Source organism: Lynx rufus, unplaced genomic scaffold (assembly GCF_022079265.1).
Source record: "Lynx rufus isolate CCGP_SWC_20201006 ecotype Redwood Valley unplaced genomic scaffold, mLynRuf1.p SCAF_7, whole genome shotgun sequence".
In the NCBI taxonomy this organism is placed as follows: Eukaryota; Metazoa; Chordata; class Mammalia; order Carnivora; family Felidae; genus Lynx; species Lynx rufus.
The window spans coordinates 42707110-42719769 of NW_025814889.1; the positions used below are offsets into that span (position 1 = coordinate 42707110).

The window sequence follows — 12660 nt, forward strand, 5'->3', positions numbered from 1 at the left end:
AGGGGCTCGATATCAAGAGCCACGTTCTCTACCGACTGAGCTGGCCAGACACCCCTATTTACTTTTAAATGGCTTATTTTAGGTGAATCTCACCTCAATAAATTATTTCTATGGGGGGACTAACGAGCAGGCCCCAATTATCTACCCCCAGAAAAGGCCCCAGGGCAGGGAGCAGCAAAGGTTCCCGCTCCCACCCAACCCCTTACACTGAGGGCCTACCTGCAGGGGACCTGGTTGTGTGTTTCCCAGTCTTCAGTCCCTGAGCTAGCCCACTCACTGTCCCCTCCCCACCCCACTGCCACCCCACCACTTTCTTTGTGCTGAGCACACCTCCCACACCCTGTGCTTCTGTCTCTCTGTCTGTCTGTCTGTGTGTCTCTCTCTCTCTCACACACACACACACACACACACTCACCTGCCTAGGTCTGAGGCCAGCCTGGGTTGGCAACCCAGGGCAGGCCTGGACCAGGTCGGAGGGTGCAGACAGCTGCCAAGCAGAGCCCTTAGGCAGAGTTCCTTAGCACGGAAGGGTAGGCAGCAGGCCCAGGCCCCGTCCCTGGGTAGAAGACAGGCCAGGGAACGGCGGAGCGCTCAGCCCTCTTAAAGGAGCCAGAGGCAGGGGAAGGGCTGGGAGGGGTGTTATATTCAGTGGACGGGTGAAGCTAGGCTTCTGAGGGCATCGCTAGCCCAGGGTCCCAGCACCGACTGCAAGCGGGAGGCGTGGCAGCACAGCCTCAGGCACAATGGGCAAAGAAGACAAGGACCGGGCAGACACCCTGGCCTGGGACATGGGAGCGTGGCTCCGCGATGACAGTTTTCCTAGCCTGGGAGGAGTTCTCACTCAGGCACTCAGGATTCCGGGGTCCAGCCAACAGCAACTCTGGCGCCACGAGATCAGGGCCTGGGGAGGTCAGGGTGGGGGGGCAGGACGAGGGGCGGGGCTGTGGCCCACCCTGCAAGAGGGGTGGGGGCCAGGGCATAGCCCTCCCCAGCTTGAAGGGGAGCACCCAGAGCCACCGCTGAACGGCAGGGCCTTCGGTGTCTCTGTGGAAATAAAGAGGTTGCTGATCAAGGCCGCAGTAGTAGAAACGGGAGCTGTTTTCTGAGCACTGTTCCCAGTTAGGGCCGGTGCCCAGAGCGGAGCTGCCGGGATGATCTGCATCTAGTAGACGTAACCTTGGTACAGCTTTTAACATAAACTACTAAGCTACTATTCTGAGTTATAATATGTTCAAAGGAAACCCTGACCTCACCTATAACTCTATCACACCCCTGAGCCATCAATGGTGATAACCAAAAAGTCATGTTTTGTCTTACTCTAATGGGAAAAAAATCTTTTTTAATTTATTTTTTTTGGGGGGGGGTGGAAGGGAGGGGAGGGTGGGTGATGGGTATCGAGGAGGGCACCTTTTGGGATGAGCACTGGGTGTTGTATGGAAACCAATTTGACAATAAACTTCATATATTGAAAAAAAATTATTTTTTTTAATTTACATCTAAGTTAGTTAGCATATAGTGCAACCATGATTTCAGGAGTAGATTCCTTAGTGCCCCTTACCCATTGAGCCCACCCCCCCCCCACAACCCCTCCAGTAACCCTCAGTTTGTTCTCCATATTTAAGAGTCTCTTCTGTTTTGTCCCCCTCCCTGTTTTTATATTATTTTTGTTTCCCTTCCCTATGTTCATCTGTTTTGTCTCTTAAAGTCCTCATATGAGTGAAGTCATATGATTTTTATCTTTCTCTGACTAATTTCACATTTAAAAATTTCAAAGAGGTGGGGGCACCTGGCTGGGTCCGTCAGTGGAGCATGCGACTCTTGATCTTAGGGTTGTAGGTCCGAGTCCCACAGTGGGTGTAGACATTACTTAAAAATAAAAATCAAATCCTTAAAGGGTCGCCTAGGTGGTTCAGTTGGTTAAGTGTTCAACTTCGGCTCAGGTCACGATCTCATGGGTTTGTGAGTTCAAGCCCCCCATCAGGCTCTGTGCTGACAGCTCAGAGCCTGGAGCCTCCTTCGGATTCTGTGTCTCTCTCTGTGCCAACCTTGCTCACACTCTCTCTCTCTCAAAAATAAACATTAAAAAAAAGTAATAAAATTCTTTAAAAAATTGTTTTTCAAAGAGGTGAACAGGTAAAGTTATGGAGGTGGAGAAGAAGGTATAAGAAATTTGAAATACTCCCACATCGGTATTTCAATAGAGAGCATTAGGAGTATATAAACACCACATATAAAACACAAGTTGATACAGCCTCGAATATTTCCCAGGTTATAACCAAAAATGCAGCATGTGTAGCTGAGAGAGGCAGGCACAAATTGAGGGTTAGATGTTTAGGGACTGGTACTTTTTTCTTTAAAAAAATGTGTTTTTTTTAAGTTTATTTATTTTGAGAGGGAGAGAGAGAGAGTGCGGGGGAAGGGCAGAGAGAGAGGGAGAGAGAATCCCAGGTAGGCTCTGTATTGTCAAGCACAGAGCCCGACGCGGGCTTGAACTCACAAACTGCGACATGATGACCTGAGCCGGAAGTCAGACATTCAACCGACTGAGCCACCCAGGCGCCTCGATAAAATCACATTATTTCCCAGCAATTCAGATTGCTCATTTATGGTGTAGGGTGATGATCAAATGAGGTAATACATTAAAAATTGTCTACATACATCTACATAAATAATACATAAAAATTCTATATACAAGCTAGTCTAATACTTTGAAAAATGTTGATGTTGTTCTTAAGTTTTTCCACTCATGACGTTCTGCCAATAGGTAACACAGAAAAGACAAGCGTCCTAAATATTCAGCACCTAAGGAACAAAAAAAGACAAAATTATTAATTCTATAGTGCGATCAATAAACGTTTAATGGCCATAGTTGTATATTTGATAACATGACTCCATTGCAAATGCAGCGTATGCATATGCATTTTTGTGTGTTGAGCAGAATAACAAATAGGACAAGGACAATCAATGATTCTCTGTGTCACTGGCTGGAACGTGAAAAGTTTTTTTTTTTTTTTTTTTAAGTTTATTTACTTTGAGAGAGAGAACTAGAGAACACGAGCAGGGGAGGGGCAGAGATGGGGGGAGGAGGGAGGAGGAGGGGAGAGAAATCCCAAGCAGGCTCCGTGTTGTTAGCCTGGAGCCCAACTCAGGGCAGGATCTCAGGAAACCTGAGATCATGACCTGAGCTGAAACCGAGAATTAGATGCTTAACCAACTAAGCCACCCAGGCACTCTCCCCTCCTCTGCCTTTTTTTTTTTTTTTACATGTATTCTTACTTTATTAAATCTTATTAGTATTCTTTAATGGAAAACACACAAATGAGTAGGCTACATTGAAGAAATCTTATTTTTAAAAAAAATTTTTTTTTAACGTTTATTTATTTTTGAGACAGAGAGAGACAGAGCATGAACGGGGGAGGGTCAGAGAGAAGGAGACACAGAATCTGAAACAGGCTCCAGGCTCTGAGCTGTCAGCACAGAGCCCGACGCGGGGCTCGAACCCACGGACCGCGAGATCATGACCCAAGCTGAAGTCGGCCGCTTAACCGACTGAGCCACCCAGGCGCCCCGAAGAAATCTTATTTTTATAACAGGGATAAGAAGCCTTTAAGATGCTTCCAGGTATTATCTTCAGTAATGCTTGTTATCTTTATTCTGGGACTCCAGGTCATATTCAGCCCCTACAGCTACCACAAATGCAGCAAATCCCTATTTGAATCCTCGTAATAATGCACCAGCAAAGGAAACATTGTTTGCAAAGCCACCCATGTATCTCCAAGTTTCATTGCGGCCCAATGGATCCCTTAGCCCTTGTTCTGGACCGTTTCTAATGGTGTCCCTTTTATCTTCCATTATTTATAATCTGGAAGTTCTAGTTTACTATGATCATGTCCTTGGGCCATATCTGGCGGCAATCTGACCTCTCACGACATCCAATATTCAACCCTGTAGTCGGAACCAAGTGGGAAACGGTGGAACATGAAAAGTTTATGGGAAATCCAATAACTATGGAAACACAATCTGTCTCTAAAAGTCAATAAATTCCTTTTTTTTTTTACTTCCTTACAACCAAGTAGTCTACATATAACACATTCTTACCTCTTAGGTCTCTTCTTATGTTTCCTCTTGTACATCACTTTATTGTATTTCTTCCTCCTTTTATGAAACCACTGCTTTATCTGCAAAAAAATAAGGTGGGGAGGTGATGAATCAAGGAATAAGGTATTGGCCTGTCTGGGTAAAAATACTCCACAGGTGACTCTGTCAACGAAGAAATATGTTGTCATACCTGTTTTACTGTCATATTAAATTCAAATGCAAGTGATCAGCTATCTCCCATTGTGGGGCATGTGTTTAACTTAAATGTTGCCCAGAGAGTGTCCATGAGGGGCTTACTGACTAATCTTTCCTGGGGATGTTGTTCTTCATTTTCTTCTTCCATTTCTTGTTCTTCTTCCAGTTTCTCTTCTAGTTCCTCCTTTTTTTCTTCCCCTTCTCTTTCTTTCCATTTTTTCTTTCCCTTTCGTTCGTCATCACTATTTGATTGTTCCGGGTTTTGATCACAAAGCACATCTGGTTCTTTCTGTATAGCAAAATCTGTGAAATAAAATCAAACTGCAGCTAAATTTGACTTTTAGATCATAGTCAACATTCTTCAGTGTGAGACTATATATTTGATTTTCATAAAATATGAGTGTTGTACATTGTTGGAAAAAAGAGAGAAAAGAAAAAGTCAAGTTATGAAAATCAGTGAAGATTTTCATGAAAATATCATTTTAAAAATGATTTACTTTCGGCGGTGCCTGGGTGGCTCAGTTGGTTAAGTGTCCGACTTTGGCTCATATCGTGATCTCAGGGTCCATGAGTTCGAGCCCTGCATCGGGCTGTGTGCTGGCAGCTCAGAGCCTGGAGCCTGCTTCAGATTCTGTGGGTGTCTCTCTCTCTGTCCCTCCCCCACTTATGCTCTCTCTTTCAAAAATGAATAAACATTAAAAATTTTTTTAATAATTTCCTTTTGGATTTAAATATAGACTGAGTACGGAAAGCGGCTATGTATTGAAATTAACAATCCCTTTGTTATGTTAAAAAATAAGTTATCTTGATATAAATAAGTTATGAATGACCTTATTTAAAGGACTATTCAGGCTTTTTATTTCCTCTTATGAGAGTTTTGGTAAAATATACAGTCTTTAGAAATGTGTTCATTATGTTTTGGTTTTCCTAGGATTGTTATTGTTATTATTTCAAAAAAAATTTTTTAATGTTTATTTATTCTTGACAGAGAGAGAGACAGAGCACAAGCAGGGGAGGGGCAGAGAGAGGGGGAGGAGACATAGAATTTGAAGCAGGCTCCAGGCTCTGAGCTGTCCGCAGAGAGCCAGGTGCGGGGCTCAAACTCACGAACCATGAGATCATGACCTGAGCCGAAGCTGGATGCTTAACCGACTGAGCCACACAGGTGCCCCCCTAGGATTGTTATTATTGAGAATGAATATGATTATGATTATTTTAAGTAAGCTCTACACTCAATGTGGGGCTTGAACTCCCGACCCTGTGATCAAGAATTGCATTTTCTGGGGGTGCCTGGGTGGCATAGTAGGTTAAGTGTTTGACTATTTATTTTGACTCAGGTCATGATCTCATGGTTCGTGAGTTCGAGCCCTGGATTGGGCTCTGCACTGGTAGGATGGAGCTTGCTTGGGGTTCTCTCTCTCTACTCTCTCTCTGCCCCTCCCTCCCTTACGCATTCTCTTTCTCACTCTCTCTCTCAGATAAATAAGTAAACTTAAAAAAAAATAACAAAGACACATAAGAAAAAGAACATAATTAGCAACATAATAGAAAGCAATAGTAGGGGCGCCTGGGTGGCGCAGTCGGTTGAGCGTCCGACTTCAGCCAGGTCACGATCTCCCGGTCCGTGAGTTCGAGCCCCGCGTCGGGCTCTGGGCTGATGGCTCAGAGCGTGGAGCCAGTTTCCGATTCTGTGTCTCCCTCTCTCTCTGCCCCTCCCCCGTTCATGCTCTGTCTCTCTCTGTCCCAAAAATAAATAAACATTGAAAAAAAATATTATTGAAAGCAATAGTAATTAAGACAGTAAAGTATTATTGTACAGATGGACCAATTAACTCCTGGAACTGAAAGGGAGTCTAGAAACAGACCCATGGATATAATCAAAAGTTGATATATGATAGAGGAGAACTATAGGTCATTAAATAAGCTATTTAATAAATACTGCTAGAAAAGATTGCTAAAATTTATATTAAAAATTGTAACTGCTGGGGCACCTGGGTGGCTCAGTCAGTTCAGCATCCAACTTCGGCTCAGGTCATGATCTCGCGGTTCGTGAGTTCGAGCCCCGTATCGGGCTCTGTGCTGACAGCTCAGAGCCCCCAGCCTTCTTCGGATTCTGTATTGCCCTCTCTCTGCCCCTCCCCTGCTCGCCCTCTATCTTTCCCTCCCTCAAAAGAAATAAACATTAAAAAAAATTTATAAGAAACTGCTATTCACCCAAGATCTCAGAAATAACATGAAAAGCCATAAATCTAGGGAAATTTTTTTGTAACAGATAACTGACAAATTATTGGTATCTACAATATACTAAGATTTCCCATTAATTAATAAGTAAAAGAAAAGCAATCCAACAGAAAAAAAAAAAGTAGAGTGGGGGCAAGTCAGAATAGCCAGAATAGCTCTAAATGGCCACTATTTGAGAAAGAATTTTAACCTCAATAATAATCAGGATGAAGATAAGAATGAAATGTCATTTTGTACCCACATGGGAGGCAGAAATGAAGAAATCTAATAACACCAAGTGTTAGTGGTGGATTGACAAAACTTAAAAAAATTTTTTTTAATGTTTATTCATTTTTAAGAGAGAGAGAAACAGAGCAAGCAGGGGAGGGGCAGAGAGAGAGGGAGACGCAGAATCGGAAGCAGGTTCCAGGCTCTGAGCTGTCAGCACGGAGCCCGAGGGAGGGCTTGAACTCACGAACCCGCAAGATCATGACCTGAACCAAAGTCGGTGCTTAACCAACTGAGCCACCGGGTGCTCCCGAAAACTTTTTTTTAAAGGAACATTTGTATATTTCGGGTGAAAGTGTATAAATCCGAGTTGCTTAGGAAACAATGTAACACATTTTTAGAAAAGTATACATTCTCAGGGCACCTGAGTGGCTCAGTCAGTTGACTGTCTAACTTTGGCTCAGGTCATGATCTCACAGTTGGGGAGTTCAAGCCCCACATAGGGCTCTGTGCTGACAGCTCAGAGCCTGGAGTCTGCTTCAGATTCTGTGTCTCCCTCTCTCTCTGCCCCTCCCCTGCTTGTGCTCTGTCTCTGTCTCTCAAAAATGAATAAATGTAAAAAAAAAAAATTAAAAAAAATAATGTAATAGCATTGACTTAAAAAACAGAAGTGGAAATAATCCAGTGTCCATTGTCAGAATGAAGTTAATGAATTAAAGCTACATTCAACCAGTTAATTTTAGAAACATAATTTTGAGTAAAACAACAAGTCTCAAAAGTACATAGTAATTAATATTTTTTTAAAGCTCAAAAAACACGTACTATTATTGAAGGGTGCATAAATATGTGATAAAAACTATAAAACTAAGGCAATAATATAATTCAGGAAGATGGTTGGAAAAACAGCATAGGATAGAGGAGACATACATATGAGTAGATGAAATGTAGGGGTAATGCTATACTTATATTGGTAAATGTTATATTACTATATTATTTAATACATAGTATATATTAATATACAGTTTTATAAAATATATTGATTTTGTTGGTTGGTCCTTTCGTGTTCATGTCATTAATTTCCTTATAAATTAAGTATATATCAAATATGTTTTTGTATATTTCAAGCATTACATATTTTTTAATGTTTTATTTATTTTTGAGAGAGAGAGAGAGAAAGAGAGAGCACAAGTAGGGGAGGGACAGGGAAAGAGGGAGACAGACGATCCAAAGCGGGCTCCCAGCAGTGAGCCTGATGTGGAGCTCGACCTCACAAACCACAAGATCATGACCTAAACCAAAGTTGGACGCTCAACTAACTGAGCCACCCAGGTGCCCCTCGCCTCCTTTTTTATACGGTAATAGTTAAAAACCTAAATCAATCATTAGTCATAGGCTCATCCCTTTTACTTTGGTTGGATTTAAGTTCTTCCTAAAACTACGTGAGAAAAACATATATTCAAATGACATCTCTTATACCCTGTTGGTGAGAGTCCAAACCAGTAAAAATCTTTTTGAAAGGAATTTGGAAGTACCTGACAAGGCGTAAAATGTACAGACTTTGATCCAGCAAATTCAAGAAATACTTGCTCCTTAGCATAAAATTGTATGTAAAAAAGATGTTTATTGTAACATCCTTATGGTAAAAGGATTGTTTGTTATAGGTAATGTTATTTTTTTTAATGATTTAAAAATTTTTGAGTAATCTTTCCATCCAAAGTAGGGCTCACACTCACAATCCCAAGATCAAGAGTCGCATTCTCCACTGACTGAGCCAGCTGGGTGCCCCAGTAATGTAATTTATTTTATTTTATTTATTTATTTTAATTTTTTCTTTTTTAACATTTATTTATTTTTGAGACAGAGAGAGACAGAGCATGAACGGGGGAGGGGCAGAGAGAGAGGGAGACACAGAATCGGAAACAGGCTCCAGGCTCTGAGCCATCAGCCCAGAGCCCGACGTGGGGCTCGAACTCGCGGACCGTGAGATCGTGACCTGAGCTGAAGTCGGACGCTCAACCGACTGAGCCACCCAGGCGCCCCATGTAATTTTTTTTAAACTAATGATCATCAATGGGAGAATGCTGAAGGTTTTTTTTTGTTTGTTTATTTATTTTGAGAGAAAGAGAGAGAGGGAGCACAAACAGAGGAGGGACAGAGAGAGGGAGGAAGAGAGAATCCCAAGCAGGCTCCGCACTGTCAGTGCACAGCCCGGTACAGGGCTCAAACCCACGAACCGCGAGATGACGACCTGAACTGAAATCTAGAGTCTGATGCTTAACTGACTGAGCCATCCTGGCGCCCCAGTAATGACTTTCTATGATTTGCTTATAGGCACAAGAATGATTAAGAATGGAATAAATGATAAGGAACGATTTGCTTATTATTTGATTTCTACTTAATTTGTACTTACTCCAACTTGTCGATTTTGTGAAGTTGTCACCAGCTTCCAGCCCTCGCTGATGTAGGCTCATGATTGTTTTGTCTCCTAGATGCTCCGCTTGATGTTTAGAGATAAAACAATTCTCAGCCCCAGACAATTTTATCTAAGAGAAGTCCTGAAAGAGATAAAAAGTGTATTGTTGTAGGAACACACTCAAAAGTTCTTATAAATAAATGACTGCATTTGCTGTTTTTCAGAATGTTTCTTAAAAAAAAATTTTTTTTTTTAATGTTTATTTATTCTTGAGAGAGAGACATAGAGCATGGGGTGGGGAGGGGCAGAGAGGGAGGGAGACACAGAATCCGAAGCAGACTCCAGGCTCTGAGCCATCAGCACAGAGTCCAATGCGGAGCTCCAACTCACGAACAGCGAGATCTTGACCTGAGCCAAAGTTGGACGCTTAGCCAGCTGAGCCACCCAGGTGCCCCCAGCATGTTTTTAATTTGAAAAAAAAAAAATCATTACACTTACGGAGTTCACAACTTGAACTTCATTGCTCTGTTTTTGTTCAAAATACAGAAAATAAAAAAGAATTATTAGAGAATAAAAATATGTCCAAGTAGCATGCTTGCTACGAAAGTAAACCAATAAAATACAGAGAATTTTTTTTAATGACTAAAATTTGAGTAACCACTAGTACGGGATTGGTTGCAATGACTCCTAATTTCAATATATCTGAAAGCGTTGTTTTCCCACGTTGTGATCTCTCAAGCAAACGTAAAATGTTATCTTCTGATAATTCACAAGAGACAGTAAATATCTCCTTGAAGATTTTGGGGGCCATTATGATCTGGCAAACTAAACTTCTATTATTTTTCTCCCAGCAGCCTCCGACACCTATTTCAACATTTGCGTTTCCCATTCCCCCAGGCCTCCCAGTTTCCAAACAACCCTGTATCCATCCTGGAGGGCACTGTTCAAACCCAGACCTTATTTTGCTTTAGTTTTTGCAATTAATGATCTTGTGACTGTGGGCAATTTACTATCCCTCTCTGCGTTTTGTCTCCTTGGCTGAAAATCGGCCCCATACGATTGTTATGAGGTCCAAGAGTGCTAAAAACAGGACCAATGCTCAGAATTCAATAAACTCTTGCTTTCATTGTTGAAAGCGATAGATCTTTACAGGTCTCTGGTGCTTGGGTGATACTGATGCGGTGTGTAACTTGGTGGTACCTGCCATTGCCAAGTGCCCTGGATCATTCCTGCTCTCGGCATCTTCCATTACTGGTATCCTGGGCTACCTTTTGCCCTTTTGCTTCCCAAACACCGGCTTTCATATATAGAAACTTAACCGCTTTAGTTAGAAAAAGAAATGTGCAGGGGCGCCTGGGTGGCTCAGTCAGTTGACTGTGTGACTCTTGATTTTGGCTCAGGTCATGATTTCACGGATCGTGGGATTTCACGGAGCCTGCCTGGGATTCTTTCTCTCTCTCCATCTTTGCCCCTTGGTCTCTCTCTCTCTCTGTCTCTCAAAATAAGTAAATAAACTTAAAAATAAAAAATAAATAAAGGGCACTATCTCTAAAAAAAATGTGCAAAGAAAATTTAGGAATAAGGTTATAACGCTAGCAAAATAGAATCATTAATGAGAAAAACTACATCTAGAGAAAAGGTTCAAGTTTAGGGATAAGATGTATGTTATTTACCAAGCTGCAAAAAAATAGATTTTTCTGGGGACGCATTTAATAATTTTCCTTCTTATTAAATTTTACATGTTGAAATTTCTCTTAGGGTGCCTGGTTGGCTCAGCCCAAAGAGCATGTGACTCTTGATCTCTGGGTTGTGAGTTTAAGCCTCACATTGGGTATAGAGATTACTAAAAAAAAATAAACTTAAAAAAATTTCTCTTATTGTGAGATTTTTTCATTTATGCAAGTCCTTTTAAAACAATTTTTTTGATGTTTATTTATTTTTGAGAGAGACAGAGCATGAGCGGGGGGGGGGGGGGAGGGCAGAGAGAGAAGGAGACACAGAATCTGAAGCAGGCTCCAGGCTCCGAGCCCTCAGCACAGAGCCCAACGTGGGGCTCAAACTCATAGACTGTGAGATCATGACCGGAGCCACAGTCGGATGCTTAGCCGACTGAGCCACCCAGGCGCCCCTCGTTTATGTAATGGTCTTACTGGTCCACATACTTTTTTCAACTGAGTATTTGTAGATAACTCTTACATATAAGGAAGCAATGAATCCAGATTCCCTAGGCTCTACCCCAGATCTACTGGATCACGTGATCTTATAAACTCTTATCTAGATGAACACTCTTATTTTTTAATGCCCTCTTTATTTTTTTTTAAGTAAACTCTGTCCCCAATGTGGGGCCCGCACTCACGACCCCAAGATCAAGTGTCATCTGCTGTACTGACTCAGCCAGCCAGATACCCTGTGAAGTCCTTTTTAAACAAAATTTTGATTGTATGGCCACCATTTAAAAAAATCAAGAGATTTGGAGTGCCCAGCTGGCTCAGTTGGTAGAGTATGTGACTCTTGATCTTGAGGTTGTGAGTTCAAGCCCCATGCTGGGTATACTGATTACTTAAAAATAAAATCTTTAAGCAACAACGACAACAACAACAGAGATTCAACATCAAAATTTAAATTTCTAGATTAAAAAAAAAATCTGAAATCAGTGGTCCTAAATTCTCATGTCATCAACAATTGGCTGTATCTTGTCCTCTTTAGATGGATTCTGCTTTCTCTAATTAACTGGAGTCCACACCACCTGCTTAATTTCACCTGCCAACCACTGGCAGGCAGAAAAAAAAGAAAAAATAACACACACACACACACTCATTCTCCATTTCTGACTCAGAAGATCATATATTTTTATATAATAAAACCTCTCTTCCCATTTAACTGTTCAGCTCCGCTGTGGTCAAACTTATACTCTGTTATTACTAAAACCCATAACTATTTTGATTTTTTGAAGTAGGCTCCATGCTTAAGGTGGTGCTTGAACTCATGATCCTGAGATCAAGAGTCACATGCTTTACTGACTGAGCCAGCCAAGAGCACCTAAAATCCACAACTATTCGAAAATTTTTACTTTTCACTGAGGATCTCTGGCTACAAATGTCTGCAATAGGGAATACCACTGTCAGGCTAGTAGAATCTTGGAGATTTATGTTTGGTTTTGTTTTCACTTGCTTTTCCTCCACAAAATTCCAAAATCAAGGTTTATCTAAGGGGGGATGGAACAAAGAAAACAAAAACAGAGGACTTGAGAACATGCAAGGGGGCGCGGATCAGACGTTGGAGAACAGAGAGCACCACTGAAAGAATGCAAGTACATAGATCCTAGCTTTTATCCACAGTTCTATCCTAGTCCCCGACAGATGATAGACAGATGGATGATAGATCGGTAGACAGATGATAGATAGATGATAGATCAATAGATCTATAGATAGATCGATAAATTGATAGATGATAGATCGCTAGATGATAGATCGCTAGAGCGATAGATCAATAGAGCAATAGAGCGA

The 12660-nt window shown here is 41.7% G+C and overlaps 1 protein-coding gene across 1 annotated transcript; it reads right to left on the reverse strand.

Annotated features, from left to right (window-relative positions):
* Positions 1-2795: 2795 nt before the first annotated feature.
* Positions 2796-10403, reverse strand: NANOGNB (NANOG neighbor homeobox). The gene is given in 4 exon segments (XM_047066314.1): positions 2796-2802; positions 4099-4178; positions 4289-4596; positions 10355-10403. Coding segments are annotated over 4 exon segments (444 nt in total).
* Positions 10404-12660: the final 2257 nt, after the last annotated feature.